Source organism: Eupeodes corollae, chromosome 2, assembly GCF_945859685.1.
Source record: "Eupeodes corollae chromosome 2, idEupCoro1.1, whole genome shotgun sequence".
NCBI lineage: Eukaryota > Metazoa > Arthropoda > Insecta > Diptera > Syrphidae > Eupeodes > Eupeodes corollae.
The window spans coordinates 96,872,174-96,892,818 of NC_079148.1; the positions used below are offsets into that span (position 1 = coordinate 96,872,174).

Below are 20,645 nucleotides of genomic sequence, written 5' to 3' on the forward strand. Positions count from 1 at the left end.
TGGACCTCTGGGAGTGGACTTTCGACCCCCTTCGACGCATATTAAGCGAGATATTCGCATTTAAAGTTTGAACTTGGATTTTTGCCCATAACTTGTTGTAAAATTATACAAAGATAGGCACACTTTTGAAAAGGGAATGATTTCTAGATCACAATCCTGAAATTTCAGCCATCTAGGTGGTCTAGATCAAGATATATTGAAGTTCAAAAATGGACCTCTGGGAGTGGACTTTCGACCCCCTTCGACGCATATTAAGCGAGATATTCGCATTTAAAGTTAGATTTGTGCCCATAACTTGTTGTAAAATTGGTCTTATACAAAGATAGGCACACCATTGGAAAGGGAATGATTCCTAGATCACAATCCTGAAATTTCAGCCATCTATTTGGTCTAGATCGAGAAATATTGAAGTTCAAAAATGGAGCTCTGGGAGTGGACTTTCGACCCTCTACGACGCATATCAAGCGAGATATTCGCATTTAAAGTTTGAACTTGGATTTTTGCCCATAACTTGTTGTAAAATTCGTCTTATACAAAGGTAGGCACACCATTGGAAAGGGTATAATTCCTAGATCACAATCCACAAATTTCAGCCATCTAGGTGGTCTAGATCGAGAAATATTGAAGTTCAAAAATGGAGCTCTGGGAGTGGACTTTTGACCCTCTAGGACGCATATTAAGCGAGATATTCGCATTTAAAGTTTGAACTTGGATTTTTGCCCATAACTTGTTGTAAAGTTGGTCTTATACAAAGATAGGCACACCATTGGAAAGGGAATGATTCCTAGATCACAATCCTGTAATTTCAGTCATCTAGGTGGTCTAGATCGATAAATATTGAAGGGAATGATTCCTAGATCACAATCCTGAAATTTCAGCCATCTAGGTGGCCTGAATCGAGAAATATTGATGTTCAAAAATGGACCTCTGGGAGTGGACTTTTGACCCTCTAGGACGCATATTAAGCGATATATTCGCATTTAAAGTTTGAACTTGGATTTTTGCCCATAACTTGTTGTAAAATTGGTCTTATACAAAGATAGGCACACCATTGGAAAGGGAATGATTCCTAGATCACAATCCTGAAATTTCAGCCATCTATTTGGTCTAGATCGAGAAATATTGAAGTTCAAAAATGGAGCTCTGGGAGTGGACTTTTGACCCTCTACGACGCATATTAAGCGAGATATTCGAATTTAAAGTTTGAACTTGGATTTTTGCCCATAAATTGTTGTAAAATTATACAAAGATAGGCACACTATTGAAAAGGGAATGATTTCTAGATCACAATCCTGAAATTTCAGCCATCTAGGTGGTCTAGATCAAGATATATTGAAGTTCAAAAATGGACCTCTGGGAGTGGACTTTCGACCCCCTTCGACGCATATTAAGCGAGATATTCGCATTTAAAGTTTGAACTTGGATTTTTGCCCATAACTTGTTGTAAAATTATACAAAGATAGGCACACTTTTGAAAAGGGAATGATTTCTAGATCACAATCCTGAAATTTCAGCCATCTAGGTGGTCTAGATCAAGATATATTGAAGTTCAAAAATGGACCTCTGGGAGTGGACTTTCGACCCCCTTCGACGCATATTAAGCGAGATATTCGCATTTAAAGTTAGATTTGTGCCCATAACTTGTTGTAAAATTGGTCTTATACAAAGATAGGCACACCATTGGAAAGGGAATGATTCCTAGATCACAATCCTGAAATTTCAGCCATCTATTTGGTCTAGATCGAGAAATATTGAAGTTCAAAAATGGAGCTCTGGGAGTGGACTTTCGACCCTCTACGACGCATATCAAGCGAGATATTCGCATTTAAAGTTTGAACTTGGATTTTTGCCCATAACTTGTTGTAAAATTCGTCTTATACAAAGGTAGGCACACAAAATTATTGGAAAGGGAATGATTCCTAGATCACAATTCTGAAATTTCAGCCATCTAGGTGGTCTAGATCGATAAATATTGAAGTTCAAAAATGGACCTTTAGGAGTAGGGATTGCTGAAAATTTGTTGAGAAAAAGTCATGCTTCGAAAACAGATATTAATATAGCACTCCTTGAATATAGAAATACCCCGTTATCTGGAATGCAATATTCCCCAGCTCAACTTTTGTTTAATAGACGAGTACACCCTAAGGTTCCCATACACGGCAAACTACTTGCATTCCCACTAACGTTGAAGATTCCATCCAAAAATGAAATACAAAACCATTTTAACAAAACTTCATATATAAAGAGAGACCTTTCATGAAATGAATCTGTATGGATGCAAAAACCTGACAAAAAATGGTATACTGGTAAAATTCTTTATAAATGTCAGGAACCAAGGTCATATATGGTAAAATTAAATGAAGGGGGAAGATATAGACGGAACAAAGGTCACATTAGAACAAGATCTAATAATACAATAACACCCCAAAGAGAATTTGTAATTCCATCTAATGATCGTAAGGTTCACAACACTCGTAGCCGCACCTAAATATATTAAGTAAACTATTGCAAATTTAGAAAGTTAAGTCTATTTTTAATATTTATACGAAAATATCTTGAACTTTGAAATATTGTTTTCATTTTTGTGATTATTGATTTGTGAAGAGAGATGTTGCATTAAGTTAAAAAAATAAGTGTAGGTCTACACCATCTTAACCCTTATATTATCTATTGTTTTACTAAATTCTACAATTGTATACTAAATATTTAACGTATAACAGTTTTTGTGAAATTACATAAATTGTTCTAATAAAGACACTTGAAAGAGACAACCTCGTTTACTTAAATATACAAAAGACTAACAGAACAACTTACAGAGTCCAATATGTGAAGGCTATATCTTACGCAGTAATTACCAATCCTGTTGAAAGTTGAGATTAGATACTTTGTTTTTAAATACTTAGTTTATTTTATCGTTATCAAACTTTACCGATTTTTATATGTTTGATGTATTGAAAATAAATATTATTACCGTTCAGAATCTTCAAACATCAAGATTTATCAAATGTTATAGTTATTAAGATGAGGATAATGATTAATAAAAAAAATCTATCTATTGGATAAAAGCACACTACCGCTAGTTCGTTAACGATTTAGCTCAAACTTATTTTCCTTCTAATTTAAATTTGAAAATAAAGTGATAAAAAATCATTGTTTTTTTTTAATAATTTGCAGTCAGTCATTCAACAATTTTTAGCTTTATTCCGTTTATCAAAAAAATGTACATCATAAATAGATTTTAATCTCATAGCATAAAATAAAACAAAAAAAGATCAAGAACCATTCTAAGGCCAATTTGTTCATATTAACAGATTTTATATCTATAAAATAAAAAACAAAACATTTCCAACAAGATCATAACATATCTCTTCATTTTTGTTTCCCTTTTAAACAATACTAAATCCCTGAGTTTGTTGTATTGCTTGTAGAAGTTTAAATCTTAGCCTTTCCTTTGTTTTGTAACGTGGCAAATCTAATAGATTAAAACATGTATGAGCCACTGGCAGGAATCTATCGTCGGTGGTTGGTTGGATTATAATCTTAAATTAAAAATAAATTACAATTATTATAAGTTTTGTAAAAATTTGTTAGGCATACTTGAATTTTGCTCATTCCACCAATAGGTATACGATCGCTTCCAGTTAAATACAGCAAGAAATTTTTCTTTTCCTCAATTGGCAGATCATGAAAAACTTCCCAAAACCAACGAATCTATTCAAATATAAACATATTCAAAATGATTTATATTTTGTGTTCAAATCTGATTTACAGTTTCATCGCCTGAATTGTAGTCGCCTTTATAAACTGCACTGGCTTCCAAGGCATGCCAGTCATAGTCTTCATTTCCCACAACCACAGCCATGAGTTCGTGAGGTTTAAAAATTTGCAAAACTCTGCCCCAACATACCTTTTAAAAGACAAGTTGTTGAAATGAAACAATTTGTCCACGATTATCATTTATTTACCTTCATAAAACCCTTTTGGAATTCGTTGAATTTTGTTTCGACGGATTTGTTGAACACAAAGTCCACATAGAGATCCACAAATTCTTTTCTATAAAAAAAGTTCATTAATGTCAATACATAAGCGTACATTTTTTAAACTTACTTGTTCTGTTGATTTACGGAAATTTTATCACCACCTGGTTTAAGTAGTTCGACTTTCGATTCACCAAATATATCTCTTGTTATTTCAAAAGTCAAATCGAACACTTTCTCCAAATCATCTTCTTGATAATCCAAAATGCTTTGCATGGAATTTGCTAAGGTTGGCGATAAATCACGCAAGTCGCTAATATCTACGGGTTCGTTAAGTAATTTCTTATACAGAGCCAATGGGAAAGGCAAGTTAATTATTGTGAAATTATAGATTGCAAGACCACATATTATTCCAATAAGGAAGTACATGTCATCTGTTTCGAAGGAAACATCTGAAAACCAGACTGCACGAGAGTCTTCGAATTCTTTGAACATTCCATACTTCGGGTCGATGATGTCTTTTAATAGAAGCATGAAAAATTCTTTGCGTACGCCTCCTGCGTCTTCGGCTTCTTCGTCTTTAAATTTCACCTATAATTATTATTTGATGTGTTTTTTTGGAGTTTACTCAGTCTTGTTGTTTATTCTTCTTTTTCACTTACTTTGAGGGGCTTCTTTAAGTCAGCCTGACTATATTGCATTATTTCTCTCAGTGTATCCTGAACTAAGTTCTCACGAGTTACATTAAGAACAATAAATTGCGATGTTGGTGGTGCCATATTAAACATTGCAAAAAAACCCTAACAAGAAGAAAATTATTTAAAACTTAAATAAATAATTTTTGAAAATACTTAAATTTTCAGAACTTACTGTTGCGACAGCATTTTGCATTGCAGTATGCATTTGAAGTGCTTGATCAGTTTGCAAAAGAATCATTTTAATCATTGCATCAAATAAAAATGGATAGTTGCAGATATTAAATAACTGTGACTAATTCAAATTCAAAAAGAAAATCCAAATTTATTGATCAAGCTTGAATTAAGTTGAAGAAAACAAAAAAACAATAAATAAATTAACAAAGAAACTTACATTTTTATCCATGTACCAATTTATATACTCCTGTTGGATGTCGATGTGATCCATCAAATCAGGGAGATGGAATATTTCATAAGACGACTTTTCTTTTCTTTGAGAATGATTAATTTTATGAAGAAACACAAGAAGATTTAAAGCACCAAATAGATTTGGCTCAAACGTTATTGCCTATAATTCCAAAGCAACGAATAAAACTGGGAGAGCACAGAGGATTTCAGATCAAGCAGGACAAGTTCTCAAACCCAATTTAATAATAATCGAGGATTTGTCATGCTGTGATCTTAAGTTGAAATAAGATTTTACCTTTTTCGTTAATCCTGTTTTGAGAGATAGTTTAAAATTGATAATATAGCTCACAACGTTTTTGAAATTTGAGACCATATGTTCGAAATATTCGATAGGAGCCTCAGCCCACCATTGACCCACTATCTTCTTTGGAATCGTCTCTAATTTCATTACAGCATTGCTAAATTGTGTGTGCAATGCGGTATAGTTCTTAGAATTATCAAATTCGTGGTACAAAGGCAGAGTTAAATATATTCTCAGGGTTTCAACATCCGGAGGCGATGGCGCTAGAGAACTTATTAATCCACTGTCTATGGTGTTTAAAATCTAAAAAGCAAACATAAAAGATTGAAATGGACGTAAGAGTAAATAAATAGGTAATTTACTATTTGTTTAAGGCTTTCGTTTTCTATTTTTCTGATATCGTCAAAAACTTCGGTAGCTTTTAAGAGATCGACTCCATGATGTTTTGATGTACAGCAGTAATGATTATCGTCATCCAACAGAAATGATCCATTAAGGCACTCTAAGCTCTTGAATATCAATTCGATAGAACCCAATAAGTCCATGTCAATTGCATCTTCTTTTTCTACCTTCAAACACTCTTTAGCTAAAGTATTTGTTAATGTGAGGATTTGAGTTTCGGATCTTTAATAGGGAAATATTTTTTGAAAATTGGTTATTGAGTTTTTATAAAATCTTACTTATACAAACGATAGTCGACAGCCGGTATTTTATCCATGAAATATTTAGTAGTAACTAGCGCATGATCTCCGCCAGAGAATATCTGTTTTATTGTCAAGGCATTAACTTCGGGAATGTCGTTTGAAAGTAACGTTGATCCGCTTGGGGAGACCTTTTAAAAACAAAACAACTTTATGACAAATCGTTTTTTTTTGTAATTTTATATGGCTCACCCATGGACCAAGCACAACCTGAGGCACAGATGAACTATTTGTTGAGCGTGTTCCCAATTGTCCTGAACAACCTAAACCAAATCCGTAAACTCTTCCTCTTGATGGAACCAATGCTAAGGTATGGCGATTGCCACAAGCTATTTGCGTTATTGTGCTGCCCATTAGTTCCATTACCTTACGTGGCAGCGCTTCGTTGGAATTGTTACCATGTCCCAATTGGCCGTAGGTTCCAGCACCACAAGTAAACACTCCACCGTCTTTGGTTAAAAACACAGAGAACTCTTCTCCACATGCGATGTAACGCACTTTTAGACTACGCAATGTCCGCAGCTGTGTGGGTAGTTTCCGAGTATCTTCGTCATTTAGACCAAGTTGGCCACGGTTATTTCTTCCCCAGCCAAACACTGCCCCCGATTTGGAAAGCGCAAAAGAATGATTCGCTCCGCATGCAATAAAACTTATGGGAATTCCTTTCAATGCGGTTATCTGCTTCGGTATGGAACTATGTTTACAATCACTATTATCAAATCCTAATTGGCCATACATGTTCGAGCCCCAAGCAAACAGTTCTCCACCTATAATTATGGTTTAACTGTTGTAAAATCGGCCCCATACCGCAGTATCAAAACTGAAGGACTTACTATTTGATAGAGCCAAGCAATGATTGTGTCCGCATGCTATTTGAACTAAATGCTTTGATACTAAATGCTTAAGAATTTTAGGGACCGTTTGTCGTGTTTCACTATCACCAATTCCCAATTGGCCATAATCATCCAAGCCCCAACTATAAATATGACCCCATTCGTCAAGAGCCAAAGAGTGGTTGGCTCCGCAGCTTACTTGTTTGATGTCATAGTTTTCGAGGACGGTTAACGGTTCTGAAACGGAATAGATTAAGAAAATGTATTCAAAGCAAAAATGTCAACTGTCCATGAAACCAAAAAGCGTTAACTAGAAAATTAGAATATGTTTGATAATTTGTTTCGATGTACTTCACATTTATTGAATTGAGTTGCTTATGTATAAATGAATGAAATGAAGGACTTGGGAAGGGTATTATATATATTTCAGGTGTTTGAATGTTACATCAACTTGAATGTGCTATCACTACATGGCTAGAATTACATGTTTCAAGAGTACTAACAATATGCTAACAAAATGGTTGCAGCGTTTAATGCGCTAACATTTTAATGACGCGATTTACAAAACAAACTCTATCTCTGCAAAAAATAATAATAACAAATTTATTAAAACAACAACTAAAAGAAATATTAAAAATTGTCTGGTGTATAATTCTCTTATTAGTATTATTTCAAGAGATAGTAAGAGAACCCACGACTGTTTGAATCAGTTAACAGACAATTATTCTTTTTACACAATGGGCAGGTTTAGCCGACATAAGGGACTTGAATGTAAGGCAAGTTTCTAGCTGCCAAAAAATTGTCTTCCAATTAAGGCAACTTTATTGGAAACTTGACTGGAAAGTAAGTCAAGAAAAATCTCCCTAACTATCAAGTCAAGTCAACTTATGTGAAAATGACAATTGATCATGTTTTTTAATTCAGCTGAACTTTATTACTCAATAATTGGTCGCATTCACAAACCTAGTGGTTACGTAGTCAAGGCATTCTGATTGGCTAAATCTAACTTTAAAAGTAGTTGAAATTTCCCCTCCGCCGTAGTGTAAACATTTTAGACTACTAAGTTGATGCAGATCGATTGATATCCATTTAAGGGCACGTATCGATACAAGACTTTTGTCTTCGTCTCAACATGCCTACTGTAAAGGTAAATCGGTGGAAACAGCGTTACAGACTTTAGTACGCACCATCGAATATTCCCTCCAGCATAAAGAGTTCACTATGGTTGCTTTCCTTGACATCGAAGGTGCCTTTAACAACGTGGACACATCTGCAATCACATCTGCACACTAAATGTAGAGAGTTCGCTTCGGGAGTTAATTCATTTAATGTTTACTAGCAGAATAATTAACTCAAAACTGGACAACTCTTCTTGCAGACGATTCGTTAGTAGAGGAACACCGCAAGGTGGTGTTCTATCCCCTCTCCTCTGGTGAATGAAATCCTAACTAGTCTGGATGCGGAGGGTTTCGGAGTGATAGCTTATGCGGACGACGTTGCTATAGCATTTTCAGGAAAGCATCTTAATATCCTAAAAGAACTCTTACAAAATGCCTTAGACAGACTAATACTTTGGGCTGATCGGTGTGGACTGGGTGTTAACCCACACAAAACCGATCTGGTCTTATTTTCGAGGAGATACAAAATTCTATTTGTCAACCCTCCTTATATTAAAGGAATCCAATTAAAATTCCCAGACGAGGCTAAATACCTGGGTCTTGTCTTAGACAAAAAACTAATTTGGATACGCAACGTACAGAAAAGAGTCAAAAAAGCTACTGTAGCTCTCTTTTCTTGCAAAAAAGCTATTGGTAATAAATGGGGTTTACAACTCAGAATCACGCATTGGCTATACACATCGGTAATCAGACCGATTTTAACGTACGGTGTGGCAGTATGGTGGACTGCTTTAGAGAAAGGTATAAACAGGGATAAGTTAAATATAGTCCAACGTTCAGCCTGTCTATGTATAAGCGGATTGCTTCGCACGACCCCGTCTTCAGCACTGGACACCTTGCTCTACCTTACACTTCTTGACATATTTAGCAAACAAATAGCTGCAAGCTCTGCTATTAGCCTCAATGCTTCGTCGCAGTGGACTAACAACAACATAGGCCACTCCGTAATTCTAAGGTACATAGAATCAATTCCAAAGCACACAGACTACACCATCCCCAAACTACAATTCGACAGAAACTTCCATTTCTATACCTACCAGATCTTTTTGGGAGGATAGGACATTCTTTGAGGATGAGTCAATCCAATTTTACACAGATGGCTCAAAAAACAAAGAAGGGGTTGGTGGAGGTGTGTACTCTGAACGACTGAAATTAAGTCTCTCATTCTGCCTTCCGAAACATTGTAGCGTGTTCCAGGCGGAACTTTTGGCGATTAAGGAAGTCTTGTCTTGGCTCAAAGAAAACGTGATATTAACATCTGATATCCGTATTTTCTCTGACAGCCAGGCGGCTATCAAATCTCTGCACTCTGTCTCTACAAACTCTATAACAGTCCATAACTGTCGATCATCTCTAATGGAGATGGCGCAACAGTTTAATATTCACCTTTGCTGGGTGCCGGGCCATAGAGACATTCCAGGTAACTGTAAAGCAGATGAACTCGCCAGGAACGGTACAGTACAGCCCATCCTACCACGTTTGACAAGTACTGGCATACCAATCGCTACTTGCTACTGCTGCTAATGCAAGACGATGTGAGGAGGGCATGCACCAGGTGGAACAACATCGTTCAAGCCACGTATCAAGCCACAAAAAACATCTGGCCAACACTGGATATAAAACGTTCAAGGTGCTTGTTCTCTCTAAGCAGATCGCATATAAGCTCGATAATAGGTGTCATAACCGGACACTGTCTAATAGGAAAGCACGCCACGAGACTAGGCGTATTCTCAAATGACTTTTGCAGAAACTGTATGGACGAGGAAGAGGAAGAAACGGTTCTCCATCTTCTCTGCACATGCCCTGCTCTAGCTAGAAAACGCAAGAATTACCTAGGAGAATTCTTCTTTAACGATCTAAACGATCTAAATCATATCGGTATAAGCAGCCTCTCCCGTTTCGTAAGGGACTCAAGCTGGTTCCATTGAGCTTAGGAGGAAGCCTCAAAATTCATGTGGTATCACAATGGGCCATTAAACTGGCCTAAGTGTGTCCGTTTCCATCTTGGAGAGCCACTATAACCTAACCTAACCTAACCTAAGGCAACTTTATTGGAAAGTTGACTGGAAAGTTAGCCAAGAAAAATCTCTCTAACTATCAAGTCAAGTCAACTTATGTCAAAATGACAATTGATCATGTTTTTTTATTCAACTAAAAGCTGAATTTTATTACTCAATGATTGGTCACATTCACAAAGCTAGTGGCTATATAGTCAAGGGATTCTGATTGGCTAAATCTAACTACAGAAGTAGTTGAAATTTCCCCTTCGACGTAGTGTACGAAAATCGGCTACAAAGTTAGTGGAGAAGATTTTGACGTTTCACAATCAGCTGCTCGGTAAAAACACACGAATAAAATAAAATAAATAGTTCAGTATTTAAATACAAATGTATAAATCATTCAAATTGTGTCTTAAATTTGATTATATTGAATTTAAAAACAAAAAAGATAAGTTAAAGTTGTCAAATCAAAAATGTTTCTTTTTTTATATATTTGCATTTATCAATATGATGATATATGACAATTCCAGACTGAGTAGTTTTGCATTCACAAAGCTAGTTGAATATTTTGTTTATTTCATTTCATTTTCCATTTTTGTTTCGTGCGCAAGTGTCTCCGGGTAATTATTTTAATTAAAATAAGCAAAAAAAAGGACAAAGACGAGCATGAGGGCGGAGCAAAACATTAACAACATCAACACTAAAGAAGAAAGGAAGAGGAGGAAACCTAAATACCAATAAATTCAACCTGAGTATCATTTTTTCTTCTTCTCTACCTTCTATAGCCTTGAGTTTTTTCTACAGGTTAGGATCTATCACTTCTACTTGAGCGTCGAACTTGTCGAGTCGTAGAAGCTGAGTAAGGTCAATGAGTCTCGGGAATTATTTCTCCAGAAGAGTCCTGAAACCAAAGGTCGCTCGCTCCTCCCCTTCCCAATCATTCCCCTCCTACATCGGCTCTGTGCTATTATGCTGGATGATGGCTCCTTATTACCTGATTGTATAGTGTATCACTGTCTGTCAATACCTTGTTTCCTTCCTGGGACGCTTATGTCTTAATTGCTGTTCGTCTCTCCTTTTTCCAAAACATGTCCTTCCCAACTTCCCAATTGGGCTGGATCTAATGTGTTATAGGATCCGTGCCGATGATCAGCCAGGCTGAGGGCCCAATTTCTAAAAATGGCTCAGTCATTAACGGAATATCCGGATTATATGTGTAAGCGAATCTCTGCACAGATGGACCCCCCCTTACTTCGCCGATTCGTGGGAATCAAATGGAAAATGTAAACAAAAACATAAACCAAAGCAAAAACTTCAAACCGGTACCGGAGCTCCAGCTTCACCGGGCGGCAGTTCGGCGGCAACGTCGGCTGTCGTTGCACCTGTGCCAAACTCGGAGAAGGGATGTATCACTGACGAATACGCCTTCTCAGGTCGGTAGTGGAAAGTTCGTGAATAATGATCTTTCCACTACTAAAGAGAGAAAACCTCTCCAGAATGCTCCTAGGAGCTCTTATAAACAACGGCCGGCGCTATGCGATGAGGATTCTAAAATCCCCTGGTTCAACATTGGGGGATGGAAGTAATCCCATCCCTAGTAAGAGGAAAGAGTGGGCTAAATCCATTCTAGATAAAACTAGTCGCTACGACTCCACGTCAAAGCGTCAAAGGTCTTTGGTGGAGCTCACTCCCGTCCCTTAAAAGCCCAAAGTGCAGAACACCAGCACTCCGCACATTGCTAGAGTACCTCTCACTAAGACTTTTAGTGATGTACTTAAGGAATCCAACAAAATCATAGTTGCGGTTATTGATAGAAGCAATATTGATGGCACGATTACTTCTGACCGTTGGCAGATGGTGAAACTGGGGCTCTCGGCTGGTTTCCTCAAAGTTATCAAGCTTACATCAAGGTCGTGTCAAACTCATCGCTTGTAACGATCAGAGGACGCGTGATCTCTATTCGCTTGCTGTCGGCATGCTGGGCGAAGTTTGGCCAGACGCAAAACTCGAGGTCGTTGCAAAAGAAGATATTCCATGCAGGTCGAAAGCTCGCGCTTGGATACCTAAAGAACACTCATGTCCTGATGATGTACGGACCTCCCTTGTCACGACTGGAAGATAGCGAAACTGGAGGAGCCAAAGGGTTTTTATCGAAGTGCGATTATCGTAATCAATAAAGACTCTGTGGCTTCTCTCTTGCGAGTTAAATAAGATACGATTTCGAGACAGTTACACTACGTATCTATAAAAAAGATGAGGTAGACGCTTCATGCGAGCCTCCACAACCCTTTTTGAAAGCTGTGTCGCAAGACATAGGGGTCCTTCCCTAAGGCGCTATAAATAATTGTTATTTCAAAACAGACTTCATATAGGCAGACACGCAATACGACTTGGTGTAGCCTCAAATGACTTCTGCAGGAGCTATATTGACGAGGGGGAAGAGGAAACAATCTTTCACCTCCTCCGCACTTGCCCTGGTCTTTTACTAAGAGGCAAACTTCATCTGTGGGACTACTCTCTTGATAATCCCAGTGAACTAGCTAAAACGGATATCAAATATCTTCTTCGCTTTATAAAAAGCTCAAAATGGTTAGACTAGTGGGAAGTATCTCTCTAGATTCATGTGGTAACACAATGGGACTTTTATTTTGGCCTAAGTGTGTGGATTAAGAATTCACAGCCACTTTAACCTAACCTAACCTAGGATCTATAAACCACACAAAAACAAAGTATGATAAGAAGGATGAGGAACGGAATATATAAATCATATATAGTTTTTCAAACCACATTTTTACCTGTCCCGCTTCGTTTCAGATTGCCTTCTTCAACACCCAATTATGCTATATACATATGTAGAGTCTGACATAACACCTCTTTACATTACAATCCTTAAAGCCAACTCAAACTACATATGAAAGTTATGAGGAGAGGTGAAAGCATTCAAAATCCATTATGACAAGGCTCATGCAAACAAATGCCTCCCCGCTTAAGGAATGCAACTAGATAGCTTCTTCTAATGGCAGTAATCTATTCTTTTTGGTGTCCAATTTGAATCAATAGCGCACCATGTTCAATGATCTGATCGCCAGAACTGATGAACATGTCTTCAGTGAACATCTTTCAAGAGCCTCAATAACATTAAGAAATGTGTATAGAAACCTCAACTACCAAATAACATCACAGGCTAATTATTTCAGTAATGAGTTTTCTTCTGAGGCTATTAGTTACATATTTAGAGCCCGAGTCGAAATACTGAATCTTAACTCTATGCCGCAACGAATTGATCTTTCTCAAATTTGTAGCCTTTGTAACACCGGGTAAGCAGAAGACATCACACATTTCTTTGCATCGTGTCTTCTACTCCAAGAGATTTGACGGCTATAATTCTAACTGAGTTTTCTTCCCCTGAAATCCTTAATGGAGATAGACACTGCAAACATGGTCTAAATTACCCCAATAGTTTTCCATATCTCTACAACCAGTTATTGCAATTGGAGGTTTAAACAAAGTTTCCTCATTACTTTTACCTCTTTAATATGAAAAGTTAAAAATAACTAACTCTTAATTGAGTGTACGCTAAATTTTGGGAGCAACTGTATAATTATTTTTCCAGGGCAAATTAGTGGGAAATACTTCAGATTTGTTCATAATTATTTACTTTTGTTTAAGTTTAACAATTTAATAAGATGTTTTTCATGATCATCATGATTTGTTTCGGGTGTTCGCATATAATTGATCGCAATTCTTCACCAAAAATCGAATGCCATGATTGCAAAAATGTCTTTCATTTTTCTTGCGTAAATATTAAAAAAGAATATTTCGAATTCTATAAATCCAGTGCTACTCCGCTTCGTTGTGACAAATGTAAAGTGCTCAGACGTCATTCCCTTCATGAGACTCTACATAATGATACCAACAACAATATTTCTCTCTCTTCGGTCAATGCCATCAAAGACGTAGAGGGAAGTTGTCAAGTACATCACATAGACATAGAGCATGGTTCACCTACGATCGTCACCAACAGCGAGAATCATTGAACTCTACAAATGGTGTATCTTAAACTCACCAACTTGGAGAATCCTCATCGAAGCTTCTTACAACAAATAAATGAGTTACGTACTGAAAATGCTGAGCTCAAATCAAAAGTAATTCATCTGGAGAGTAAATTTAATTGACATCAACAGCACCTTCTTAGCAATGACATTGAAATTGCAGGAGTACCAGATGTCAACGAGTCCAACGTTGTAAATAAGGCTAAGGAAATCTTCAACAAAGCTTTGTCTATTGACTATTGATGTGATCAATAGTGGTTCCTCTTCTGCGAATTCGAGAGCAATAATCTGTGTACGATGATTGAAAAAATCTACAGCTGGTTTATTTATCGATATTACCAAAGCCTTTGATATGGTTAACCACAACTACCTGTTGAGAAAATTGGAAAAGGCCGGCTTTCGTGGCTTTATGCTCAACTTTTTTAGGTCATATCTTGGGAATAGGTCGCAGAGGGTGAAAATGGACGAGATTAGGAGTGAAATTAAGTTCCTTAACTTAGGTGTACCGCAAGGTTTTTTTTTTGGCACCGATTTTGTTCCTAATTTACATCAATTCACTCTTTGCACTTGATTTTCAAGGTATACCAACTGCATTTGCAGATGATATTGGAATTTCATATGGCTCTAACGATAGATTGAATCTGTTTTCCGATATAAACCATGATCTTGAGTTATTGAGAATTTGGTTTGCGGAACATAATTTGGTTATGAGTTCCAAAACTAAAGTTATGCTTTTTAGTTTGGCTTCTTTACAAAACTTTGAAGTAAACACATATTTTCATGCTCCAGAATGTCAAAAATATAAGCTACCGAGTTGAAACTGTGTGCATGGTAATTGTTCTCCTACTTATTTTGACAATATAAGCTGTAGCTCTAAGTGCTTTTTGATCGAAAAAGTTGATGAATTTAAATATTTAGGGCTCACTATTGATTCCAGAATGAATTTTTTAAATCATACGAATAATTTGAGACAGTATCTTCGATGCACACTTAGACACTTCTATTATTTGCGTAGTATCGTTTCAAACGATCTTTTAAAAACAATTTATTATAGAATTTTTCAGTCCAAGCTGCAATATGGAATTGCTTGTTGGGGTGGTGCATACCTAAACAAAATTCAACCTCTTGCAAAAATACATCTTAAGAAAAATTTGTCGCAAGGCGAGTAGACAACCGAGTTTCCCTTTATTTTGTGACCTACAAATTCTACCTGTGCGCCATCTGTATTGTTTTAAGGTGCTTAAAACTTTCTTTATGAAGTCTGGTAATCGAAATTTTCGATTAATATCTAGTCACGGTTTGCGTGGAAACTCTTTGAACATGTACACGGTACCTTTTTTTCGAACTACTGCATTTCGGAACTTTTATTCTATTTTCTCTTTTCGTTTATTTAACAAGCTTTCTCAATCTATAAGAGCAATTTCATCACTTGGTTTGTTTATAAAACATTTGAAAATTTGGCTTTTTGGTTTCAATTATTCAAATTTTGAGTCATTCATTTCTGGCACTCTGGTTTAAATGAGTTTTTTTTTGTATATATTGTTTAAATATTTCTTATTTTTTTTTGTTCCTTTTTGCATCTTTTCTTTGCATTTTAAAAATATGTAGGCTAATAATAATGAATTTAATGATTGATTTTTGAAGTATGTTCCTTGGTTAAATTTCATATCTTTTTCTTTTCTTTTATTAATTTACTAGCTATTTTTTAATCATTGTAATTTTTTACAGATGGTCACCCCACCCATTAATTCATTTTCATTTTTTGTATTGTTATTTTTTTATGTGGCATTCAACACTATTTAAAATTGTATATTCGATACAGAATGTCACCATTTTTCTTATTTATATGATTTATTAAAATTTATAAGAAATAAAAAATTCTATCTATCTATCTATCTAAAAGTGGTATTACGAAAAAAGTCTTTTTTTTTATTTGTATTATTCCAACTTCAAGATAAAATTAGTTTGTATCTCAAAATCTCCAAAACCGATTTGGGAAATACATATTTACCTAAACATCAGCTTTTGTTTGGTACCTATCTCATTGTTATACGTCCTGGTCCTAAAAAGGGAATATGACATCCGGAATTCAAAAAGGTGGAACCCGTATTATATATTTTCTTTATCTATTTCTCCACCAAATTGTGACTCCATAGTAAAAAGCAAGTATGAATTAAAAATAATAAAATATATGTGAGCAAACTGGTTGTGTTTTTTGTTTAACTAAAATTGAAACACAAGAAAAAGTTAAGAAACAATTAAAGTCAACTGATTAAACGAAACAAGATTATGGAGCGGCTCCAAACTACAAGAAAATAATTTAAAAAAAGATCAACATTAACCAAAAAAAAAAAACAGAAACAGAAATAAAAACCAAATTTGGAACTCAAGCAACAATGAAGTAGAATGGAAGCAAATGTGATGAGTACATACTAAACAAGGACATACGTGGCCTTTTTGTCGGCAGTTCATGTCCTAACTGCCCGTTATCGTTGTTGCCGCAAGAGAACACTTTCCCACTAGCTGTCACAAATAACGTATGCGTTGAGCCACAAGAAACCTGAACGATTTCTTGCTCGGGATTCCATGTCATCTGCCTTGGAGTCAAAACCTAAACCATAAAAAACACTATCAATAAACAAAGTATAAATTCCAATAAGAATAATCAAGTATTATTTACAAATTCATCTTCAATTCCACCAAGTCCAAGTTCGCCATGAATGGTGTTACCCCAACCAAATATTGGCATTTCAACTTTTTTTTTTTTGCAAACAAAACTATGCGTCCAATCGATCACTGGTCATCTGATATACTCATAGAAATTTCTGTTGATTTCTAGAAGAAATGTTTACCACAATATTTACACCAATTAAGTATAAGTTATCTTTTTTAATCTTTGAAATTTGAAAGACCGATTTAATATTTTAATTTTGACTGGTTCCGAATTAATAAAGAAAATACAAATATAGGAACATTTGATGCTACCGAAGGTAGTAATTTTTTAATTTATTAAAAAAATCTTAATCTTTTGCCGTCAAGAAGCCATACAAATGCAAAATTATTGAAATTAAATAAGAAATGTTTAAAACACTATCGAATTCTGATTAAAAAAAACCAAAACGATTTTCGTTTTACTTGGAATTTGACAGAAATGACATTTGAAATATGTTCATTTCTTTTTGTGCGAGTAGTATTGCCAGGTATAATTGAATTCGGTGAAGTCTCTTCTCGTTACGTTACGATATGTTCCCGTTATATTATGAGCTTAGTACTATTTTAATCTCTAACAAATTTCCGAAAAAAAGATAAAGAAAAATGTTAGTTTGGATTTTGTATTTTGAATCTTTGTGAAATAAAATCAAGCGTTCGTTCAAGTGTGTATAAATTTCAATGTCAAAATCATTGAGGTTCATCTTACTTTTTATGACATCCGGCTAATTGAATGGTTTAAGATTCACACTATACGCCAAAAAATTATTATATTAAAGTTTTATAGATAAACTTTATAGGAACTTTATTTAACACAAAGGTATTGCATGGGAAAATGATGTTTAATGTCAAGTGACTTTAAATAAAGCCTTGGTAAAGACATTTATATGATGCAAGATAAACAAACATTCACATTAATTTCGAAAAACAACGTCCATCGTTCAATTTGCTGTGACAATAGTGTACTCTTTGTCACTCCGTTCTGTTCAACACAACAAATTTAAAGTATTCGAATCGATTGCTGCACACTCAAAGGGATATATTACCCATATTATGTAGATACAGTGTGAGCACTAGGAAAGGGAGAGAGGTGTTGAAAGGAGATGTCGGTGCACATTGGTTTTGAATTCCTGAATATTGCAATAGCTGAGAAAGACAGAGTGTGGCAAGTCATTGTACATTCGCTTAGTACGGCTAAAGAACGAATCTCTGTACTTGACAGTACGACCGAAGATTGGCTCGAGGATATATTGATGAGCATTCCTAGAAGCGCGAGTATTACGGTTGAACTGTTTAAGGGGAGGAATGCACCTGGCTATTTCACTAGAGCATAAGCCGTTAAAATAACGGTAAAAGAAGGTGAGACAAGAAACATTTCACCGATGTTCAATCGACGTAAATGATCTTATGATGGTAATATCACCAATCAATTTAAATGCTCAACGTTCAATACTTTCCAAGAGGCTTAAGTAAGTTGCAGGAGCACCAGCCGAGATATGCCCAGATATGGGAGTTATACTCAAGCTTTGGACGTATATAAATCTTGTAAATAATAGCCCAATCAGAGGGGGGAAAAAACTTCTTGCATCGCCTTAGAAAACCCAAACATCTTGCGGCATTTTTGGCGACATCGCGTATGTGACCGTTCCACAAAAGGTGGTTTCCTCGATGCAAGTGCCATTTATGAATAATGGCAATGGGGGTATATCTCGCTTTAACGATACAAGACAGCATTGCGTTTTCCAAGCATTAAATTCCACACGGTCTTTCGTTCCCCATTGTACAATGCTGTTTAGGTCGGAATTTAATGAGCTTATCATATTTTGTCGTTGCATTTCCACATCCGAAGAAGAGGGGTGTGAATCTGAAAACGAATATGAAAAGCTAAGAGTACTATCGTCAGCGAAACAATGTATTGGATTAGATGTTGCAGACAGGAGATCATTAATAAAAATGAGAAAGAGTTTTGGAGATAGAACAGAGCCCTGGGGCACACCAGCATTTATTTTGTGGTTTTCAGACTTGAATCTATCCAATATAACTTGTATTGAACGATTCGAAAGGTAATTACTAATCCAATGAAGGAGGAATTCATGAAAACGGAAAGCACGCATTTTCGATAAGAGAGCCTGATGCCAAACCCTATCAAATGCTTTTAAAATATCAAGTGCAATAATCTTACTTCCTCCAAAACTATGTAAAGATTTGTTCCACTGTTCGGTGAGATGAACCATGAGATCACCAGTGGACCTATTGCTACGAAAGCCATACTGTCGGTCATTAAGAAGATTCCGTTCTTCAAGATATTTCTTGAGCTGATAATTAATCAGCGTTTCCATGACCTTGGAAAGAAGGGACGTAAGTGCAATCGGTCGGTAATTAGATGGCCAGGAAGATTCTCCGTTTTTGGGAATAGGCTGGACAAATTCGGTTTTTCACCCGCTTATAACGAGACTTGAGGAGTAAGACAGATGAAAAAGCTTACGCAGTAGTTTTGCCAGCGTTGAAGAAAACCTCTTCAGAACAATAGCGGGGATATCATCCGGACTACCGGATTTATGCATGTTAATCTTTTAGAACTCTCACTACAGTACAGTAGCAAAGAGATTAGCTTTCTCTAAAGAGCTAAAAAATGGAGTGTCATTGACAACGAGCGTAGGAACCAAGGAAGAGAAGAATTCCTCATATTTTTTACAAATGACCAAACATTTTTGAAAATCGCGTGGCCTTTTTTTACCATAGCAGTTTAAAAAAAAGATGAACATTTTGGTTTACCCTAAATATCTCACAAACCGAAAACGCTAGAGAGTTGAATTAAATTTTATATAATATATTGTAACGTGATAATACACAAATATATTTTTGAAAAATCCAATTAACATTTATTTTTATAAATTGAAAAAAACTGAACAAAAACATTTGTCACCTCGAAAATTTTAAAGACCAAAAAAAAACATTACCCAAAGTTTCGAAACAATTTTGAGAAAAATCGAATTGACAGTTTTTTTTACAAAAAATAAAAATCTGAACAAAAAAATTAATAAAAGTTGGTAAAAATTGATTTTAGACTCAAATATCTTCTCAAAACTTTGAGATATTGGCTTTAAACTTCTTTTATCTTATAAAAAAATATTGTTGTCAACTCAGTCAAATTTTGAGGAAAATCTATTTTTTTACAAAAAAAAACAATACTAAAACTTGGTAAGAATTTACTTACGACTCAAAAAGCTTTTAAAAATTAAAAATATTGTCTTCAAACTTGTTTTCTCATAAAAATATAAAATTTACAAAAAACTGCAATTTCCTTATATGAACAATATTGTTGGTAATTTTAAAATTTGTAAGAATAATTCAACGAACAACTTTTTTAACACAACCCGAAAACCTACAAACCTTTTAACAAGACAAATCGACAGACGGGATACGAAGTTATCAGTGTGGGTCGCATCCCAGCCTCATTTTTGCAGCTCGAATCGAGCCATGATTTAGTCTTAGGTTTATTACTCTTAACACTATTTGGGATAAAAGTTTTCATTCCCAGATTAATCATACTAGTAATTATACTTAAAACTTAATTAATAAATGTTTGAAAACCAAAAACTGTAAACATTTCTTTCATTTTTTTTGATATTTTATAAGATTTTTCATGTGGCCTCATCCAAGTGACGCACTTTTTCATACTGTTTTTAAGTAGCTCTTTAATTAATGTAGGGAAATTCCAACTGTTTTTTCTATTTAACCCCTTAATTTTATTACTTTTTTAAAGAAAATATCTACCTTCTCAAATGTAG

The 20,645-nt window shown here is 35.4% G+C and overlaps 1 protein-coding gene across 2 annotated transcripts; it reads right to left on the bottom strand.

Annotated features, from left to right (window-relative positions):
• Positions 1-3,272: 3,272 nt before the first annotated feature.
• On the bottom strand, positions 3,273-17,274 carry LOC129946167 (probable E3 ubiquitin-protein ligase HERC4). Of its 2 annotated transcripts, none has more exons than XM_056056250.1 (15): positions 16,826-17,274; positions 16,594-16,756; positions 6,916-7,152; positions 6,275-6,849; positions 6,062-6,213; positions 5,744-6,005; positions 5,376-5,684; positions 5,067-5,240; positions 4,848-4,967; positions 4,640-4,777; positions 4,108-4,568; positions 3,966-4,053; positions 3,770-3,907; positions 3,598-3,711; positions 3,273-3,539 (listed from the first exon to the last, which is right to left on the bottom strand). In XM_056056250.1, the coding sequence occupies exons 1-15, from the start codon at positions 16,892-16,894 to the stop codon at positions 3,387-3,389; spliced, it is 3,153 nt and encodes a 1,050-aa protein (XP_055912225.1). In that variant the 5' UTR covers positions 16,895-17,274; the 3' UTR covers positions 3,273-3,386. The 2 variants fall into 2 exon arrangements, with proteins under 2 accessions (XP_055912225.1, XP_055912224.1); XM_056056249.1 differs by having other exon boundaries at positions 16,579-16,756.
• Between the last annotated feature and the right edge of the window lie 3,371 nt (positions 17,275-20,645).